Source organism: Notamacropus eugenii, chromosome 5, assembly GCF_028372415.1.
Source record: "Notamacropus eugenii isolate mMacEug1 chromosome 5, mMacEug1.pri_v2, whole genome shotgun sequence".
NCBI lineage: Eukaryota > Metazoa > Chordata > Mammalia > Diprotodontia > Macropodidae > Notamacropus > Notamacropus eugenii.
This window is the reverse complement of record NC_092876.1, coordinates 188,550,616-188,572,418: the sequence shown is the minus strand read 5'-3', so window position 1 is coordinate 188,572,418 and position 21,803 is coordinate 188,550,616. Positions and strand designations below refer to the sequence as shown.

General features: G+C 37.6%; 1 protein-coding gene across 2 annotated transcripts in view; it reads left to right on the top strand.

Annotated features, from left to right (window-relative positions):
- MICU2 (mitochondrial calcium uptake 2) overlaps positions 1–21,803 on the top strand; it is a 171,960-nt gene that overhangs the window by 60,351 nt on the left and 89,806 nt on the right. For both annotated transcript variants that reach the window (XM_072611715.1, XM_072611716.1), the window contains exon 2: positions 19,815–19,956. In XM_072611715.1, the coding sequence (XP_072467816.1) occupies positions 19,815–19,956 (142 nt within the window). The remainder of the gene's footprint in view (positions 1–19,814; positions 19,957–21,803) is intronic.

Genomic DNA, 21,803 nt, shown 5'->3' with positions numbered 1-21,803 from the left:
TTTAAATCAATCAATCACTTTGACTCCAAAGGTAATAAGGAACCACTAGAATTTGTTGTATAAGGGAGAGATGTGATCATACCTGTGCTTTAGAAATATCACTCTGGTAGGGAGAATGTATTGGAGAGGAGAGAAATGTGAGACTGAATTATGAGGCTATTTGGAAGTAATAATCCAGAGAAGAGAAGATAAAAGCTTCAGCTATGGTAGTGGCTATTTGAGTTGAGAGAAGGAATAAAAGATGTTCTAGAAGTAGAAATGACAAAATTTGACAATGATTGGATATGGACAACTGATTAGAATCAAAGTTTTAAACCCGAGTGACTAAATTTGGTAGTGCACCAGACAGAAATTGGGAAGTTCAGATAGGAGATAGGGAGACATTATAAATCCTGTTTCTGACATGTTGATGCTGAGATGCCAATGAGAAATTCAGTTCAGAACGTCCAATAGTCAGTTGGGGAGGTATGACCAGAGCTTAGAAAAGAGAATAGATATGTAGATTTGAACTTCATTTGCCTAGAGATGATAATTGAATTCATGGAGTCTGATAAGCACCCCAGGAAAGAGAGTATAGAGAGAGAAGAGGATCCAGGACAGCACTTTAAGATACGATATAGATGATAATCTAACAAAGTACATAGAATAGGAATGGTCAAATGAACAGAACAGTACGTAGGAATAGATGTTGGTCAGAAATGTCAAGTACTATCAAGAAGTCAATAACAATAAGTATTAGAAAAGTTATAAAGTATCTTTGAAATATTTTTGAGGAAAAACAAAATATTCAGTTAAAAGCACAATTTATGAATGTGATTAATATCTTAAGAGGCTAACAATATGTTGATTTGTCTCTAGTCTTTTCATTGTTTGGGACCAGACTTACGCCTTTTGCTTAATTATGAATAAAACATATGTCCTACTCCAGTGCCTTATTATGTTGACCCTGTGGTCTCAAAGGATATACCAGAGCATGAGCTTTGACTCATTCTAGAAGACTGAAGAGAAACAACTCATGAGAAACTTCAAGAGAAAGGAACTCATGAAAACCATCAACATGTTGACCTAGAAAGCCACGAAGTTTGGGATCACAGCACCCAAAATTTGAATCCCAGCTCCACTGCTTCCTCTCTGTGAGACCTTAGATAAGTCACTTAACCTCCCTGAGCCCCAGGTTCATCACATTTTTAAAAAAACAGTGGGTTCTAATAGATCATCCATAAGAGGTGCCTTCCATCTCCAGATATGTGATACTAATAATGCATACAAGAGTTACGATATGAGAGAAATGAGAAAATGACAAATGAGCCCCCTGATAAAGGTATAGATCTTTTGAAACAAGAGTATTGACTCTAAGCCTAAATAAATAAAAATAGACGGTTTTATTAATATGGTTCTTAGGAGAGCATAAGAAGAACAAAGTGAATAGGGACATTTTGTAAGTCCCCATCAAGGACATAAAGCAGGAAAGGTCAACTAAAGTAAAGAAGCTTATATCTTCACTGCTGCATCTTTTTATTTGCTACCACTCTTATTTTATGTTCAATAATATTTATGAATTTTGAATACAATTGGAAAGCTTTCTCCATTAAATGAAAAGAAGTACAACCTATAGATTACATTTGAAAAAAAAAGTTTTATTACTTTCAAATTACTAGAGAGAACAAAAAAGAACCAGACATGAAAGAGAAGTTGAAAATAATAAATATGCATTGGTCACTTGATATATTGAACTATGCCTGAAAAATTACACTTTCTGTATTGAATACAGATTAAATGAGATTCAGCTGTATTTTGTTTAATAAATAAAATTAGTCATATGAACTCTAACATAATAAAGTGGAACCTCTACTTTACCACCCTCTGTTCTTGGGAAATTAAGGGACTAAAGAATGTGCAAAAAAGAAGGGCAAGGTTATCTTTTCCAGTATGTCACTGCATGGATAAAAAGTAGAGACAGAATGGTGAAGCACCTGTTACTTTAAAGGCAGCAAAGTAATGAAATGTTTTAACAGAAGTCATCAGCTTTCAAAGATCTCTTTTATCCAGTCCTCATCACTCATTGCTCTTAATTCCTTTGTCACATTTTTTACTGCACTGCAAGTAATCCTTGAAATCCATGAAGCACTTTATATGACCAGATCTCAAGTGTTCAGAGTAGGCAACAATTGTAGCAGTTCTTCTAAATCCCTACCCCTCCCATCCCATACATCTTAATGCGGATTCATGGGTGAAGTTTGGGGAGTGAATGGTTTTGAGAAGAAGTGGGATTTATCTCCATCCGCCCCTGAAAACTCTAAATTTGACCTAAGGTAAATTTGGACATTAGGGAGTTACCAATAGCCATGAACAGCTTTTTGATCCTCCTGATAGCTTCTATACTGGATTCCATACTGTTCTCTGGTAGCTTCCTAAGCAGCTGCTGTTTTCCTACCATTCCTCCTGTTCTTTATATATTATGATTATATTTAGTCAGCAAAGAATCTTTATGAAAATATCCCTTGTATCCTTATTATTTAAGCATATTAAATGACCACTGTATAGTATACAATCTGTGAGTATAAAAGGGTTGCTTCTGTGGGGAAAAAAAAAAATTTGTCATTCCTTCTTTCTCACTGCTCTTCTGGATAGCCAAACTGACATGTCACTGATATATTCCTGTCTTCCATGGGATTTAACAATATGTCCCCTTTTTGAAACTATCTTAAAGGCCAAGCAACAATCCCAGATCTCTCTACTATTTTTCTCTTTTCTCAATCCTTTAGAAAAATATAAAGAGCTATTGGACATTGTCCCTTCATAGATCTATAGTTATTTGCATGATTTGAATATGGCCTTAGCCCTGAGAGAGTATTACATGGTATATACGAGAATATTCCCTCCCCAGGGAAGTATACTTTGCATATGCACAAACAGCACAAATGATATACAGGTATACAGTCTTCTTGTTCTCACTGATGCCTTTCTTGTGGTTATTATGCTTGAGCTCAGGAATAAAATAGTTGGTATACAGTCTTCTTGTTCTCACTGATGCCTTTCTTGTGGTTATTATGCTTGAGCTCAGGAATAAAATAGTTGACCATAATGTTATCAAAATCCTCTGCACCTCACATGAGTGTCCCTAGTTTTGGGCTTGACTTCAAGGAATCCATCTTCAGGGGCAAGGATGAAAACTGTCACCTTTACATCTAGAGGCAAAGGTCAACACATTTCTCTAAGTTTGGAGAACCTTTTTGTCCAAGCAAATAGCAATAGCTTCAGCAGTTGGCTCACAGGTGAATCACAGTACATTGAAACCAATGATGGTTCTAACATCTTTAATTCCTTGATGTTGGGAATAATCAAAGTAGACTAGTTGTGTGACCACAGTATTTTAACTGTCTTTCCAAGATAAGTTTCAGTGATTTCTTTCATATTAGTCAAGATCACTGAAGATACTTATGGATAAAAGTTTTTGGTCTCTCCTTTGTATGCTACTTTTACCTTAGACCTCCTGCATCATTAACCACCATGGAAGGCCAGTACTTCATGTCTCACTGCACAGATGTAGTTTGGGAAAGTCCTATTTCTTTGGTCATTAGCAGTGATCTTCACTTTCCCATATTGGAAGACTCCTGCACAGTGGTACCAAATCATTGCCAACTGCAAGTCCCTTCCACATGGTTGCTGAGGTGTTGCAATCGCTGTCAGCCAGTAAGGACTTACAGAGCTGCTGATGTGCTTCAAAGTTATTGTTTTAATAAAATCAGCATAATGATGAAGAAAAGAACATCACATTTGTAATTAATTCTTTCAAATAACTTCTCATTTTTTGTTAGAAAATTATTTTTTGATCATTTATAATGCTACTCATGGTCAGTTGTGAATAATGTAATATTCTTTAATGTTTGTGCATAGCTGTTATAATAGTTAATTTTTTTATTGAAAATGCATACAGTAGAAAAACATGCCATAGCTATACACGAATCTTAACTGTTTTCAACAGAATTAAAGTTACTTGGTAGTCAGTCATGCTTATAAAAAGCCCAGATTTTCAAACCATGAAGACATAAAATACAACCAGCCACCTTGTGGAAACTTGTTCTTAATTCCAGGTAAACAAAAAATAAGTAAATAAATCTGAAGCACTAATATTATAAACCTAATTCTGTAAAGTATCAGCAAACATGACAGTCCTTTACCTAACTGAATAAAACAGACTATTTTCAATGACTTGGAAAAATATTTATTGCACTACTTTTGTAGAAATGGAGAAAAAAATTAATATGATGATAAAATTACAAACTGATATTCTTTCATTAATGAGGATGAGACAGGATGAAATTCTCTGTTTGGAAATTTTTTTGGCTATTAGTGTTATTAGAAGAATTAAAACTTCGGGGGGGCGGAGCCAAGATGGCGGAGTAGAAAGACGCACATACACATAGCTCTGAACCCACAACCCACAGAACAGCTAGAGGGGAGTAACTCACGGTGAATTCTGCACCCAGAGGCCACGGAATATTGGAGCGAGGGAGATTTCTGTTCCGGAGAGACCTGCAAACCTCTCACGGGGGGTCCTTCGCGCTGCGGACTGGGCGCCGGGACTGGGAGCTGAGTGCAGCCCTGCAGCGGCCGCGACACCGTGAGGAAAAGATCCGAGTGGGCTATGGGGACGGGATCTCCTGCGGCCATGCCGGTCCCTCCACCCACAGAGGGAACTGCAAACCTCTCGCAAAAGGTCCGTCGCGCTGCAGACGCAGAGCCCAGCCCAGACCTGCGGCGGCCGCGGCTCCGAGAGGTACAGATCCGAGCAGGCTTCAGAGACGGGATCTCCAGTGGCGGCACAAGCCCCTCCACCCACAGGTGAGGATGGTCGGTGAGAGAGTCTCTTTGGCGGGTCGAGAGGGGAGTGGGGTGCCCCCATGGCTCGGGCCCCCCCCCCCCCGGGAGATAGAAGCTGAGAGGCGGCTGCAGACAGGGGCTCCCCAAGCGGGCAGGAGCCTGGATCCATTGTGGAAGGTCTGTGCATAAACCCCCTGAGGGAACAGAGCCTGAGAGGCGGCCCTGCCCTCACCTGAGCATCTGAATTAATCTCACACTGAATAGCAGCCCTGCCCCCGCCAAAAGCCCTAAGGCGGGAAGCAGCATTTGAATCTCAGTCCCCAAACGCTGGCTGGGAGGACCAGGAGGCGAGGTGGGTGTGAGGAGAATATTCAGAGGTCAAGCCACTGGCTGGGGAGAATGCCAAGAAAAGGGAAAAGAAACAAAACTATTGAAGGGTACTTTCTCGGAGAAAAGACACTTCCTCCCTTCCTTTCTGACGAGGAAGAACAATGCTTACCATCAGGCAAAGACACAGAAATCAAGGATTCTGTGTCCCAGCCCACCCAATGGGCTCAGGCCATGGAAGAGCTCAAAAAGAATTTTGAAAATCAAGTTAGAGAGGTGGAGGAAAAACTGGGAAGAGAAATGAGAGGGATGAAAGAGAAGCATGAAAAGCAGATCAGCTCCCTGCTAAAGGAGAACCAAAAAAATGTTGAAGAAATTAACGCCTTGAAAACTAGCCTAACTCAATTGGCAAAAGAGGTTCAAAAGGCCAATGAGGAGAAGAATGCTTTCAAAAACAGAATTAGCCAAATGGAAAAGGAGATTCAAAAGCTCACTGAAGAAAATAGATCTTTCAAAACTGGAATGGTACAGATGGATGCTAAGGACTTTATGAGAAAGACAGATATCACAGAACATAGCGTGCAGATTCGAAAAATGGAAGATAATGTGAAATATCTTATTGGAAAAACAACTGACCTGGAAAATAGAATCAGGAGAGACAATGTAAAAATTCTGGGACTACCTGAAAACCATGATCAAAAGAAGAGCCTAGACATCATCTTCCATGAAATTATCAAGGAAAACTGCCCTGAGATTCTAGAACCAGAGGGCAAAATAAATATTCAAGGAATCCGCAGAACACCGCATGAAAGAGATCCAAAAAGAGAAACTCCTAGGAACATTGTGGCCAAATTCCAGAATTCCCAGGTGAAAGAGAAAATATTGCAAGCAGCTAGAAAGAAACAATTCAAGTATTGTGGAAATACAATCAGGATAACACAAGATCTAGCACCCTCTACATTAAGGGATCAAAGGGAATGGAATAGGATATTCCAGAAGTCAAAGGAACTAGGACTAAAACCAAGAATCACCTACCCAGCAAAACTGAGTATAATACTTCAGGAGAAAAAATGGTCTTTCAATGAAATAGAGGATTTTCAAATTTTCTTGATGAAAAGACCAGAGCTGGAAAGAAAATTTGACTTTCTAACACAAGAATGAAGAGAACCATGAAAAGGTGAACAGCAAAGAGAAGTCATAAGGGACTTACTAAAGTTGAACTGTTTACATTCCTACATGGAAAGACAATATTTGTAACTCTTGAAACATTTCAGTATCTGGGTACTGGGTGGGAGTACACACACACACACATGCACACACGCACACATACATAGAGACAGAGTGCACAGAGTGAATTGAAGAGGATGGGATCATATCTTAAAAAAAAAAATGAAATCAAGCAGTGAGAGAGAAATATTGGGAGGAGAAAGGGAGAAGTTGAATGGGGCAAATTATCTCTCATAAAAGAGGCAAGCAAAAGACTTATTAGTGGAGGGATAAAGAGGGGAGGCAAGAGAAAAACATGAGGTCTATCCCATCACATTCCACTAAAGGAAAGAATAAAATGCACACTCATTTTGATAGGAAAACCTATCTCATAATACAGGAGAGTGGGGGACAGGGGCACAAGCAGGGTGGGGGGAGGATGGAGGGGAGGGCATGGGGAGGAGAATGCAATCCGAGGTCGACACTCATGGGGAGGGAAAGGATCATAAGAGAATAGAAGTAATGGGGGACAGGATAGGATGGAGGGAAATATAGTTAGTCCTATACAACACAACTAATATGGAAATCATTTGCAAAACTACACAGATTTGGCCTATATTGAATTGCTTGTCTTCCAAGGGGAAGGGGTGGGGAGGGAGGGAGCTAAAGAAGTTGGAACTCAAAGTGTTAGGATCAAATGTAATGTTCTTACCACTGGGAAATAAGAAATACAGCTTAAGGGGTCAAGAAAGCTATCTGGCCGTACAGGACAAAAGAGAAGACAGAGACAAGGGCAGAGAGGGAGGATAGAAGAGAGAGTAGATTGGTCACAGGGGCAATTAGAATGCTTGGGTTTGGGGGGGGGAGGGGATAAAAGGGGAGAAAATTTGTAACCCAAAATTTTGTGAAAATAAATGTTAAAAGCTAAATAAAAAAAAAAAGAATTAAAACTTCGTATCTTTAAAAAAGTTTTATAATTTATATATTTCACCATTTCAGAATAGCTTTCTCCCCTGCTATTCACAATTAGTTAGGTTTTACAGTAGTTGAGATAACAACTCATTAACTATAAATAGAATAAATTTCAATAAACTAAATTGGAAGCTTTTTCTGAGTTCTTACAAATAGACAACTAGGTTTGCATATTCATGAAAATTAAGAAATTTTTCAGTATTTCAGACTCAGTTAACTAAATTTCTTCTTTTGGTTTTCTAGTTTTCTATTAATAAAACACCATTGTTTTTAAAATGGGATTTTAAGGGGTCCTGGACTGTATCACTAAGTATATCTATACAAGATCATTAAGTGCTATATTTCCTAATTTAAAATTTTGCTTTAGTCAGTTTTTCTTTCCATTTCTTTATTCTCTAAAGTCCAAATTTAATATGGAATGCCATAATCACAATATAGAATACCATAATCTAAATGATATAGTAATTCAAATAAAAAATCATAGTTCATATTAATATTGAATATGATTAGATTATTTTTAATATGGCTTTATTAGCCTTTATTCTGATATTTCTAAAAATATTACTACTTAAAACTGTAGTAAAAATAATACCTAACAATTAGGTAGCCCTTTAGATTTATACTTCATTTGATTGTCACAACAACTTGTAAGATAGGTAGAGTGGGCTATTCCATTTTTCAGATTAGGAAACTGAGGTTCAAAGAGGTAACATATTACCAAAGTCACCAGATATAAATTAGCAGAGCTGGAACTTGAACCTATTGTCTTATTTATTTCTAAAACCCTTAGCACTCTACCATCACATAGAAGACACTTAATAAATGCTTGTTGTCTTCCCTACCTCTCCCCTCCTCCTTTTCGCTGTACTACACACCTCTCTAAAAGATTCTCAGTATGTTTTTAATGGTTATCCATAGCTAATACTTATATCTTTCTCATACTTTTCCAAATGATAACATAAAGAACAATGCCATTAGGGTAATACTTGGACTGGTGGATGTGACCTATTTTCTTTATAGCTTAAAATGAGGAATTGGGTATTTCTTAATTCAGATACATGTACCTCAGCAAAGTAAAGAGTGCAAAGGGATGAGATATTCTGTTTTTATCTTGCCTCTTTTAGCAACTGGTGCTGAGAGAAAAATATGTTTAACATACGTGTGACCAGTTAATATTCTATTTGAATGTCTTTTTAGTGATAAAGAAGATTTTTCTTTACCCCACCCCCACCCCTTACCAGTTTTCAGCTCCCTTTTCCAGATCCTGGTGATCAGGAAAGGACTAGTTTAGGTCTGATGATCCCATCCCCACTTGGCATTATCCTAGAAAGGTTCAGTTTAGCCTTGGTCTAACTGAATGTTAAGGGGCAGAGTTGATCAGTAAAAATGAAGCAGAAGAAATTAGAAAACAAAATCCAGCTTTGCTGCTTACAGGAAATATATCTAAAGCGTAGTGATTCATACAAATTCAGAGTGAATGATTCTAGTAAAGTCTCGTGTCAGCTGAATCCCAAATAACAATAATAACTGACATTTATAAAATTATTTAAAGTTTTCAGGGTGTTTTTCATATATTGTTTCTTTTGAACCTCACAGAAGACCTATAAAATGGGTAGTGTGGAATTATTGCTAATCTGTGATTTTCCTCACTAGTACCACCCCCTTAAAGTTCCAGGACTGTAGTTAAGTCAGTTATGTTTCCTGGTAAGAGTGTGCCAATCTTACTCCCTTATGACTCCACCAGCATAATTCTTTTCCAAGCCACAGTATTTCTTTCTGGCCATAACTTAACTATATGGTTTCCCCCTATTAGAATGTAAACTCTGCCAGGGCAGGGACTGTGTTTGATTTTGTATTTGTATCCCCAGTGATTAGCACATAATAATTGTGTGATAAATGCTTCTTCATTAATTTTACAGATGAGGAAACTTAAAACTTAGAGTCTAAATGATTTACCTGTCATCACCTAGCTGGTGTCAGAGATGATATTTGAACCCAGGTCTTTCTAATTTTTAAGTTTTTAGGTGACCTTATACCTCTGTCAGAGTTTAACAAATCCAACAGAAAGATAAACCAGAAAAAAATTACAGATTTGCACTTGATGTTAGAAAAACTGAATTTGAAACCTATGGAGAATTTTTATTTGGGAACCTTAGAAATTATAGATATTTCTCAAGCTGTTTGGAGACTTATACAAAAATTGATTGTGTTAGACCACAAATAATTCATAATTCATACAAATGCATGAAGAAAATATATTTTTTTCTGAACTTAAGAAATAAAATAAGTATTTCCATAACAAAGTGGAATAGAAAAAGAGGATTACATCTGAAACTGCAGATCTATTATGTACAGCTTGCTATTCCCTTTAAATATACAACAAAGTTATTATGTAACTTTCTTTTTTTATACCCTCCCTTCCCCCACCACTCTAGATATGGCAACCATTAGACACGTGTGTGTGTGAGAGAGAGAGACAGAGAGAGAGAGAGAGAAAGAAAGAGAGAGAGTTCTTTCTCTGGATGCAGATAGCATCTTCCTTCATAGAACCTTTGTAGTTAATTTGAATATAATAGAATGACTTGGTTGCTCAGGGTTATCCTTAAAACAATATTGCTGTTACTGTATAAAATGTTCTCTTGATTTTGCTCTTTATTATTTCGTGCAACTCTTTGTTTTTCTAAAATCATTAAACTCATCGTTGCTTATAGCAGAGTAGTATTCCATCATGAACATATATCACAGCTTGTTTAGCCGCTCCCCAATTGAGCAGCATCCCTGCAATTCCCAGTTTCACAGACAGATTTTAAAATGTAGCTTTTATAGGTCATAATGATATAAATTATAATCAATAAAGAAAATAGCAACAAAAGTACAAACTTGAATGGAGACTAAAATACATCGTAAGTGATGAGTTGAAGATCAAATCACAAAAATAATAAAATTAAAGAGAGGAATGAAAATGAAACAATATACCAATCTCTATAGGATACAAATAAAGCAATCCTTTTTTTAAAAAATTGACATTGAGGTAGCTAGGTGGCACAATGGATAGAGCACCGGCTCTGGAGTCAGAAGTACCTGAGTTCAAATCCAACTTCAGACATTTGATACTTAACTAGCTGTGTGACCCTGTGTCATTTATAACCTAGTTGCCTCACCAAAAAAAATAAATTTGACATCCTTGAACTCTTATGAAACAGAAAAAGAGAATTTTGATGAATTGAGCATACCATTAAAATACTATAAAGCAATTTAATAACACCCTAAAAAATACAAAGATTTGAAAATCGAAGATGCTATGCTAATAAAAAGATTATTAAAATAGAGATTTTTTTATAGGATGAAAAACTGATAAATTATTTGCTAATTTGATCAAATAAAAAGCACAACCAAGTTAACAAGATCAGAACTAGAGGAAGGGAGAATTCACAACAAATGGAGAGTAAATGAAATTATCAGAATCAGATATTCAAATACATCTGTGATTTCATCAGTCTGCTTATTTCCTCCAGTGAAATTCAGCTCACAACCCATCCATAACTGCCAGTTCTGAGCAGCTTTTATCCATGTTCCCATAAATTCACCACAGCTGCTCAATGCAATATATCTAAAAAGATATAACAATATTACAAAAACAGCATAATAAAATCTATTAATTCATTAGGCTCTCCCTCAAATGTCTCCTCTTTCATGTCCATTTTCCACTTAGCTGCCAAAGTGATCTTCCTCAAGCATAGGTCAAACCAACCTGGTCCCTTTCTACCATTCCATTCTTCTTTCATTACTTTCCACATACTCTGCTCTGGTGACAATGGTCTTTTAGGTATTCCTTACATACATTCCATCTCCCAACTTTTTTACTAGTGTTCACCATGCCCAAAATGGGCTCCTTCTCCTCAACCTTTCCACCCCTGGACTTCCTTCAAAATTCAGATCACATCCCAGCTTCTTCTGCAAGAGGCCTTGTCTCGTCCCTCACACTGCGTGCCCTTTTTCTGAGTTTACATTCTATTTACATTGTATATATCTTGTATATACATAGTTGTTTGAATGTTGTCTCCCCCATTAGAATGTGAATTCTTTGAGTGCACAGATTATATATTTCTCTATTGCCTTTCTTTTTATTTCTAGCACTTAGCATAGTGTCTGACACAGGGGTGGGAAACCTTCAGCCTCAAGACCACATGTGGCCCTCTAGATCCTCCAGTGCTACCCTTTGACTGAATCCAAACTTCATAGAACAAATTCCCTTAATAAAAGGCTTTGTGTGAAACTTGGATTTAGGCAAAAGTCTACACCCAAGGACTTAGAAGCCCACATATGGCCTAGAGGCCATAGATTCCCCACTTCTGGTCTGGCATATAGTAAACAATTAATAAATGCTTGTTGATTGATTATTAATGATAAAACACATGATTATATCAATGGACACAGAAAAGGGCCTCAATAAAATACAGTTAAGGACATTAAAAACATAGGAATGAAAAGATCTTTCCTTAATATCATCAAAAGCACTTAGTATCAAACAAAGTTCTATCCTTGTTTATAACTGAGAAACACTGAAAACTTTCCCAATAAGATCAAGAGTGAAGCAGAGATGCCCGTTGTCATTACTGCTATTTGCTATGGTACTTGAAATGCTAATTATAATAATGACAAGAAAAATGAGAGAATAAGCTTCTTTGTCAAAAGAAGCAGAATTTTTTTTTCTATGTCAACAATGATTGTTTATTTAGAAAACCACAGAGAACCAACTTAAAAATTCATCAAGATAATTATTTTAATAAAGCAGAATATATAATGTATCAAATAGTCAATATTTCTGTATATTACTAACAAAGCCGCAGAGAAGAGATAAGAGGAATACCATTTTAAATAACAATGAAGTCAATAAGTGCTACTATGCACTAGCTACTGTGCCAGGTACTAGAGAAAAAGAAACAACTTGTACAAAGGATTATGAAGACTCATAGGAGATGGCATTTGAAATGTACATTAAAGGCAGAAGCAGAATATATGAAGAGGCATAATATGTTATAAGCATAGAAAGGTAAACTTGTAAAAGTTTTTAAGTACAAAGCAGAGTAGTATCATTGGGGAAAGCTGCATGGAGTCAGTGGTATTTGAGCTCTTGACTATAAAGTATAGAAAGATTTCAATAAGCAGAAATGTTGTGATGTTAGAGGGGAATATTCTAGTCATAAAAGAAAAATTAGAAAGAATCCTGACCATGGAGTCAGAGGACCTGTATTCAAATCCTGCCTTAGATATTTACCAGCTATGTGACTTTGGGCAACTTGCTTAACCTCCCTGGGCCTCAGTTTCTTCACCTGTAAAATAAGAAGTCCCTTCCAGTTTTAGAGCTGTGATCCTATTTCACTATGTTATTGTGAGAATCAAATGTAGTATGTGAGTGTCGTGAAAAGAGAGACATAGAATGCAGGAGGCCATTTGACCAAAAACATAGAGTACATGGAGGGGAGATGTCTGAAATAAACTAGAAATATAATATGGTTATAGAATCAAAGACAGTACTGGAAAGGATTTTCCTCTCCAAGTCCAATTCATTTTCTCCTATACCACCTTGGGCTTTCAAGTCAGTAATAGCAAAAGAATGACATGATTGAAGTTAATAATTTTTTATAAGAATCCTGTTATTTGAGCTCTCACCATTGTGCTTGTTCAACTTTAAAAAGCAAATTATTTGGCTGAAAGAATGGCTAAGAGTAGGTTGCCCAAAGTAGATTGTTGGAGAGAAGTGGACAAAAAAATTATCCAGTTGTTCATTCTGTGTTAAGTGACAAGTGGAATTACTAACAGTGTCTACATAGTTGAAGACTTACAAGTCAGACACAAATGTATTCTGGATGCTGTCTATTTGTACCTACTCTTCAATTCCTTTTTATCTTGAGCCACCCTTTGCTTATAGAAACTATGGAACCAGATCATGGTGGGTTCTGGCCACATTAATTGACGTCAAGGAGCCTATTGTACAAAGTCCCCAGAGTGAAGATGGACTGGCATGACATTACCATGTGGATGAAAGTGTTCTTTCCAGGACAACTTGACAATAGAAGAATCATTAGAAGTATCCCTTTGAGAGCCATCTGTCATTGATTTAAAGGTGGGGGGTGGGTGCAGAGACAGGGAGGGTACACTGTGCCTCCTGAGAATTTTAAGCCACAAAGCAAAGGAAGCAATAACTGTTTCAGTGTCCTACATGTTGTCCTTTCAAGTCCCTGTAGTTTACACGCTGCAGTGATTGGTTGGAATTAGCCCGCAGTAGTTCCTCAGCAATAAAGGTCTGTCATGTTGAAGGTCTTTTTGTTCCTTGCCTGTTTCTAGTGATACTCAGCACAGCAGTGCCTACTGCTTCAACCTTATCCTGATACTCTGAGTCCTCCAGTCATTTCCCAGTGACTCAAATACAAAGTGTTGACTAATTTTCAGAATCAGCCATAATATTGAAATGCAATGCTTCCCTACTTACGTAACTAACCTCTCACTTGAGCTAATTCTTTTAAGATTAAATGATTGCTATTTTTGTTCCTTTAAAAAATATAGAAATGCCTGGGGACTCGAGCAGTTTTAGTGGCAAATGTTATTTGCTTTCTCAGTTAAATTCCTCTACTTGTCCATGTGCTTTGCTTACTTCCCTCAAGCCTCTACCACTTTCTAGCCAAGGGTGAAAGTCTTGCCGCTTGCCTTTGGCTCTTCTAGCTCCTTGAAAAAGACTGAATCCTGTGAATACAGCAGCTTCCTCCTACATCCTGTTGACCACACTAGGTTTTTCCCCTTAAATTCTAGTTCATCATTTTTCTGTGGATGGCATGTTTCATCTAGAAATTGTGGTTGGTCATTGTATTGATCAGAATTCCCGAATCTTTACAATTGATTGTCTTTACAATATTATTATATAATTTTTCTGGTTCCCTTCACTCTTTATTGGTTTTCTCTTAACTTCACTCTTTATTGGTTTTTACATGTCTTTAGTTTCTCTGAAACCACCCCCTTCTTCATTTCTTATAGCACAGTAGTAGTGCATCACATTCATGTACCACAACTTGTTCACCCATCCTCTAACCAGTGGACAACTCTTCCTCCCACTCAGTTTCCAGTACTTTGCTGTCACAAAAAGAGCTTTTATAAATATGTTATACATATGGATATCTTTCCTCTTTTTTATCTCTTTGAAATAAGGGTGCATGGGTATGTATGCATCGTTTAATAACTTTTTGGACATAATACCAAATTGTTTTCTACAATGTCTAGACAAAATTGCAGCACCACCAACAGTGCATTGGTATCTCTCTTTTTCCACATCTTCAGCATTTGTCATTTTCCTTTTCTATCATGTTAGTAGCCAATCTGACAGTATGAGGTACAACCTCAAAGTTGTTTTAATTTGGATTTCTCTAATTATTAGTGATTTGGAGCTTTTTTCACATTTCTTTTCATAGTTTGAATTTCTTTCTCTGAAAACTGCCTCTTCATATCCTTTAACCATCTATCAGCTGAGGAACTTCTCTTATTCTCATAAATTTGAAACAATTCCTTGTGTATATAAATGTTAGAAATTAGATCTTTATGAGAGAAACTTGTCAGAAAGTTGCTTGTTTGTAGCATTTACCTGCTTCCCTTCTAATTTTGTTGTAATTGGTTCTGTTTGTGCTACAGTTTTTTTTTATATTTTCTGTAATCAAAATTGTTTATTTTACATTTAGTAATGCACTCTTTCTCTTGCTTGGCCATGACTCTTCTCCTATCCATAGACAGGACAGATATTTCTCTCATTTGTTTATAATATCACCTTTTATGTATAAATAATGTAACCTTTTGGACCATATTTTGATATAGTGTGAGATGTTGGGTTTATACCTAGTTTATTCGAGATTACTTTCCAGTTTTCCCAGAAGATTTTGTGGAATCATGAATTCTTGCCCCAATAACTGGGATCTTTGGCTTTATCAAACACTCAGGTACAATACACATTAGTTTCCATATGTTGTATACCTAATATGTTCCATTGATCAATCTGTTTCTAAACTAGTCCCAAATTGTTTGGATGATTGCTACTTTGTTGTATAGTCTGAAATTTGATAATGCCAGACCCTTTTCTTTCTTTTTTTCATTAATTCCCTTGAGATTCTTGACCTTCTGTTCCTCCAGGTGAATTTTTTAAATTATTTTTTTATAACTCTATAAAGCAGTTTAATTAGTTTAGTCAAGGTAGGGGAGTTTCAATACTCCTTGCTCTCCATTGCCACGTCAAAGTTATCCCCCTACCATTACCATCCTTTGAAATTCCCTTGATCATCCTCTCTAACACCAAATCAGAATTCAGGTAGCTGTTGTCTACAGACCCCTAGACACTCACCTTCCATCCTTAGTAAGTTAAGTGCCTGGCTCACAATCTTTCTCTTCTTCCCAGCTCCTGCCCTTGTTCAAGACAATTCCAGCATACATGGATTTTGATATTCCATCTAGCAATCTAACCTCTCAGCTACTTAATTTACTCACATTTCCCAGGGTCTACTCCTCCACTCTACTTCAGTCATGCACAAAGATATCCTTGATCTTGCCATTACTAACAAATGCATCACTTCCTTGTTTGTGGACTCTCAAATTCCCTTATCCATTTAGAATCTGTTGGCATTCTATCCCTCCCTCTACCTTTCAATCCAAAACTGTACTTGATCCAGACCATGACCTTCAATCTCTCAACTCCCTCAATTCTCTCCCAGGCTATCACCCCCGCATTAACTACATTCTCCCCTCTACTCTCTCTTGACCCTTTAGTGAACCAGTTCATCTCTTCTTTGTCTTCTTCTCTTGAGTCCCCAATCCTTTTGTATCACTGGTCTTGCCCTGCTAAGCCTGAGCCTTGGGTTTCTCTCATCATCCACAGTCTTCCCTCTCGAGCATATGCTAACTGAATAAAGGTGGCGAAACTCATGCAACCATGCTAACTGGGTCCACTACAAATTTGTTATGCAGCATCAACTGGGACCTCAGTGTTGCTAGGAAATCCTCTTATACCCCCTAAGTAACTCACTGTCCCACTTCACTACAGCACCTCTTCCAAACTTTTTCATCCCCCCTCAAACTTCCCATGGCTCCCTCTCAACTGAAACCTCACCTCATATATTACTGAAAAAAAAAAAATGATCACATTCACTGAGAGCTTCCTCTACTCCCTTCCTCCTCTCACATCATGTAGATTTCTTCTGCACCCCTGTTTCACATGATGAAATGACCCTAGTGAAAAAGCTAACTTCTTTACATGCACATGTGATGTCAATTCATCCAGTGTTCTCCAGCAGATTGCTCTTTATGTCATCTTTACTCTCACCTTTAATCTTTTCCTCTCTACTGGCTGCTTCCCTGCTGCCTACAAACATATCCAGTCTTCCCCATTCTCAAAAAAACTCTCACTTGAAAGTAATTAAATCTCTTCAATGACAAAACAGTTATCAATTCACTGGATTTTTTAAATCAAGTTGATTCCCAAAAAAATTCCTGCGAAGTTTGTAATTGCTATATTGACACTCTCAGTTAATCAATTCTAAACTCTTCTAACATAAAGAAAATTAATTTCTCTCCCAAATTTGTCCCTTTGTTTCCATTTCCACTGCTATCATCATATTATTTCAAATGCTTAACATATCTTGTCTGAACTAGTCAGTTATTCACTTAGTATTTATTAAGCTCCTAATATGTACCAGGCACTGGACTAAACCTATCACTACTGAAGTAAGATACAACATTTGTCATGTCATTCTCCTGCCTGAACATAGCCAATGACTCCCTATTTTATTATGAACAAAGTCTGATTCCCTAAGCCTTTCATGGTCCCATAATCGAGATTCAACTAGCCTTACTTACCTTATAGTCTATGTCCAGTAGTCTTTCCACTTTGTAATACTGCCCATCCATATCAATGTGAGTTGTTGTTACTATAAAAATTAGAGTGGTATCTAAATCACTTAGAATCTTCAAATAAAGCTTGGCACATAAGAAGCCCTTAATAAATGTTCTTCAGTCATTCAATTACTTCTTCACGACCACTTGTCAGGTATATTGTAAAGAGAATTCTTGGACAGGTATAGGTTAGATTAGATGACCCTTGAGGTCACTTCCAACTCTGGGATTCTGTGATTAAATCTGTTTTTCCTGATCTTCCTGCCAAAGGTTAAAAAAAAATACCTGTAAGATTACTGAAACTTTAGATGCTGAAAGGCCTACAATTAAGCCATCTAGTCTAGTCCTCTCATGTTGCTGATAAGAAAGCTAAGACTGAGAAGGGCTGTTACTTTCCCAAAGTCACAAAGCTTATTAATTTTAGAGCTTAATCTAAAATCCAGGTCTCCTGACTCTTAGTTCACCATTCTTTATAAGTTCTGACTCTACAACATATACACGTGTACAATTTTTAAAGTCTTTTGTTTTGCAATAACAGCTTAAAAAATATGAGCTAAAGTTCTTTTAAACATTGAAATTAAAGTAATATGGCAATTCACTGGTCTGAGAATTGCTTTGATGAAATTAGTTCATAGGATCATAAATTTAGAGTTTCTAGGGGCCTTAAAATGTACTCCTAAAATGTTTCACTTTTTCCAGTCAGTCATATAAGAATTTATTAAGTGTTTACTATGTGCCAGACATTATGACTGGCTGAAAACACAGACAAAAGCAAAAGCACTATCTTTACCCTCAAGTAGCTCACATTCTAATGAAGGGAGCAATACATAAATAATTATACATATACATAATGATTGGGTAAAAGGTAATTGTTGGGGGACAGCTCTGGACCGGGGTCCCCCGTGAGGACCGTGAGACGCCTGAGGGTCCGAACCTGCTTACGTGGCAGGCTAGCTGGTCTAGCAAGCCACGAGGTACTGGGATGGCCCTGGTAACAGGCTGGCTCCACCCACGGGGAGGCACTTGGGAGGAGCTCGCCCGCCCATGGGAGGTACGGGGGAGGAGACAGGGGATAATAAAAGGGGATGACCATGAGAGCTGGAGAGGGAAACGGATTAAAGCTTGCTGACTGCAACTCCTTTCGGGTGCTCTGCCTGTTTATTCCCCTTCCCCAACAGGGAGAGGGAATTCCCTCCCCCGAACCAGGAGGAGGGCCGGAGACGTCCGAGGACCGGGGATAGGTAAGTAGAAGGCGAAGGCCCGGGAGTCGCCCCGGGCAGGTAATCTCAGAGGAAGGACACTAACAATTGGTTTAACATCAGGAATTTGAAGTGTACTACTTTTATATGCTACTGTGAATTTTTTCAAACAATGCTTTGCAGCCCAGAAACAGAGAAAAATATAATCCCAGGGTGAAGTATTAGTCTGATAGGTCAGAGGGAGAAGGAGTTGAGGGTATTTAGGTAGTATTAAAATAGCTATCCATGACTACATGGAAGATTGTAAACTGGGTAAGGAGTTGGAGTGCATCTGGAAGTATATGCAGAAGAGGTTATATAGGCTGGATGAAATGGTGTTCTATTGGGAGTGAAGCTCATGGTGAGCATGAAGAACAGATGGGCAAATAAAAGAACCTGGGTGAAATGACAATTTAATGGATTATGATCAGAGATGCCAATGCCAATTTTAAGATTCCAGAGGACAGTAATGCTATATTACAACAGACCATGGTGGGACAATGCTGATAAATGTGATCAGTTACAATACCATGATGCCAGGGTGCATCATGATGCCAGAGATGATAGTAGTGCTGTCATATTACCCCTTTCCAGCTTTCCCAGGCAAAAACGTCAAGTCATAGTCTTGATACTCTTCTTGACAACAGTGGGGCCAAATATCTTAGGGTTACAGACCATATTTTTCCAATTCCTATCCCATAATAAATTTTCTCTGATAAAAATAGTAATAGCCAGCATTTTTGTAGTGCTTTAAAGTGTGTAAAGGACTTTATATTTGTTAACTGAGTCAATCCTCACAACAACCCTAAAAGGTAGGCACTACTATATCCCCCATTTTACAGATGAGAAAACTGAGTCTGAAAGAGGTTAAGTGATTTGCCTAAAGTCCATCAGCTTGTAAATGTGTGAGGCAGGATTCAAGCTCGTTATCAACTGAGCTGCCTCCAGATATCCCAATTAGTATTTCTAGTTGCTCTTGCTACAGGATGTTGGCAGTTGACATACCAGTTATTCATTCATTCTGGAAACAAAATTATATTTTTATTAAGTACTTACTATACATCAGACATTGTGGGAGGCATTGGTGATACCATGACAGAAACAATAGTTCTAGTCCTAGAAGACATTTTGAAAGCATAAGATAGATCATTCTTGATTGCACATAAAAATCGTCCACAACGCCTACAGTAGGAAACTCCTTTAATACAATTTGATTTGGGGTTTGGAGCAGCAGTCCTGAATATGAAAAATAGTGTTTTAAATGTAGATCCTATTAGTCTTGTTTTTACTTAATTTTAAAATAATTATTTTCTTTTCTTTTAGAACAATGACAATGATGAGGTGGCAGAAAAATTGACCATTCGAAAGCAGCGCTTCATGAAATTTTCTTCACTGGAATATGAAGGAGAATATTATATGACACCCAGAGACTTCTTATATTCAGTAATGTTTGAGCAAATGGAGCGTAAGTTGATTTTTTTTCCTGTTGGTTTTTAAATGTACAAAAACTCAAAAAAATTAAGAATGATAAATCTTGGCTTAGGCTGTAAACATGTTCTTCATTTGAAATGGTGCAGCTGGACTACCAAATGTCGGACATGCTGTAGGAGGGATTCCATTTTTCATCAGACTTCTGGAATTCCTTTCTATAGTGACTTTTTAGTGGCTGTGACAATAAGTTCTATGATGCTGATTGAAGTCAGACCATTTTGATAGGTAGGAAGAGAGTAAGAGCTAAGAAGTTCCTATACAGGTAAGAGTCAGAACTACAATGCAAACAAGCTTAAGTCAAGAAGTAGATGGATCAGTTGGGGAAATGAAAGGTCCCAGGGAATTAGGTAGTGTCTAAAATGGAAGTAAGATCAAAATCAAGAATTACAAATGGGCTCACAAAAGGTTAATAAGTCAGTGTTCAAGATTCAGACTACAATTGTCCATTATCCAGAAAGTATGTTTGTTTAACTCAGTCTATGGCCCATGAATTTTTTTTTTATGCCTGACTGAGCTGCCACCCCCTTCTTCCCTTTTATACTGCTACTACCTGGATGAAAGCCCTCATCACCTCATGCCTGGACTGTTGCTGCAAAAAACCTGCTGATTAGTCTCCCTGCCTAAAATCTCTCCCCACTCTGTTTCATCCTCCACTCAGCTGTCAAATTGATCTTCTTCAAGTGTAGGTCTCACCATGTCACAAAAAGTCCTCCCCTAACCCCAACCCTCCCCCTACCCCATCCCCATTCAGTAAACTCCAGCTGCTCTCTGTTACCTCCAGGATTAAATATAAAATCCCTTGCTTGGCTTTTAAAGCTCTTCATAACCTGGCCCCTTCCTACCTCTTCCAGTCTTCTTATACCTTATTTCCCTCCATGAATCCTCTGAGATCTATTGACACTGGCCTCCTTGCTTAGGTCACTTCATCTCTGGAATCCAAGGATTTTTATTAGCTCTTCCCCATGCCTGAAACTCTTTCCGTCCTTATCTCCTTCTCCTAGCTTTCTTGGCTTCCTTCAGACCTCACCTAAAGTCTAACCTCTTGCAAGAAACCTTTCCCAGCTCTCCTTAATCTTAATGCCTTCCCTCTGAGATTATCTACAATTTATCCTGAATATACAGGGTATCCTGAAAGTCTTAAGTGTAGTTTTAAGCTATTAAAACTTAAAACCTTGAAACTACTTCAACTTAAAACTGCACTAAGACTTTTGGGAAACCCTGTATATTGTTTCTTTATAGCTGTTTGCATGCTATCTTATCTTCCCCTTCTTCTTGAGAATAGGAACTGGGTTGTTTTTCTTTGTTTTTTGACTGTCTTGGTATCTCTACCTCTGAGCACAGTGCCTGGCTCAGTAGGTATTTAATAAATTTTTATTGACTCCCTCCACCCACCCAACTCCCAACAAATTTATTCCAAAGTTACTGATTCACAGAGTCACAGAACTGGAAGATCCCTCAGAGGCAATATAATACAGCCTGTACTTGAATAAGATCTGCTCCACAACATATGCAATAAATAGTCATCCAGCCTATGTTTAAAGGTTTCCATTATAGAGAGAGCCACTACCTCTCAAAGCAGCTTATTTCACTTTTTGGATAGCTCTGATTTTTGCTTATGTCGAGCGTGTGATTTCCACCAGCTGCTTCAAGTTCTGTCTTCTGTGGGCATGCAGGACAAATCTGATTCCTCATCCATAATAATATCTCAGATATTTGAAGGTAGATATCAGGTTCTCTGTAAGTCTAGTACTCTAGACTAAATATTGCCAATTCTTTCAAATGATCATCTTTGCATGGTTTCTAAGCCCCCCTGATCTGGTT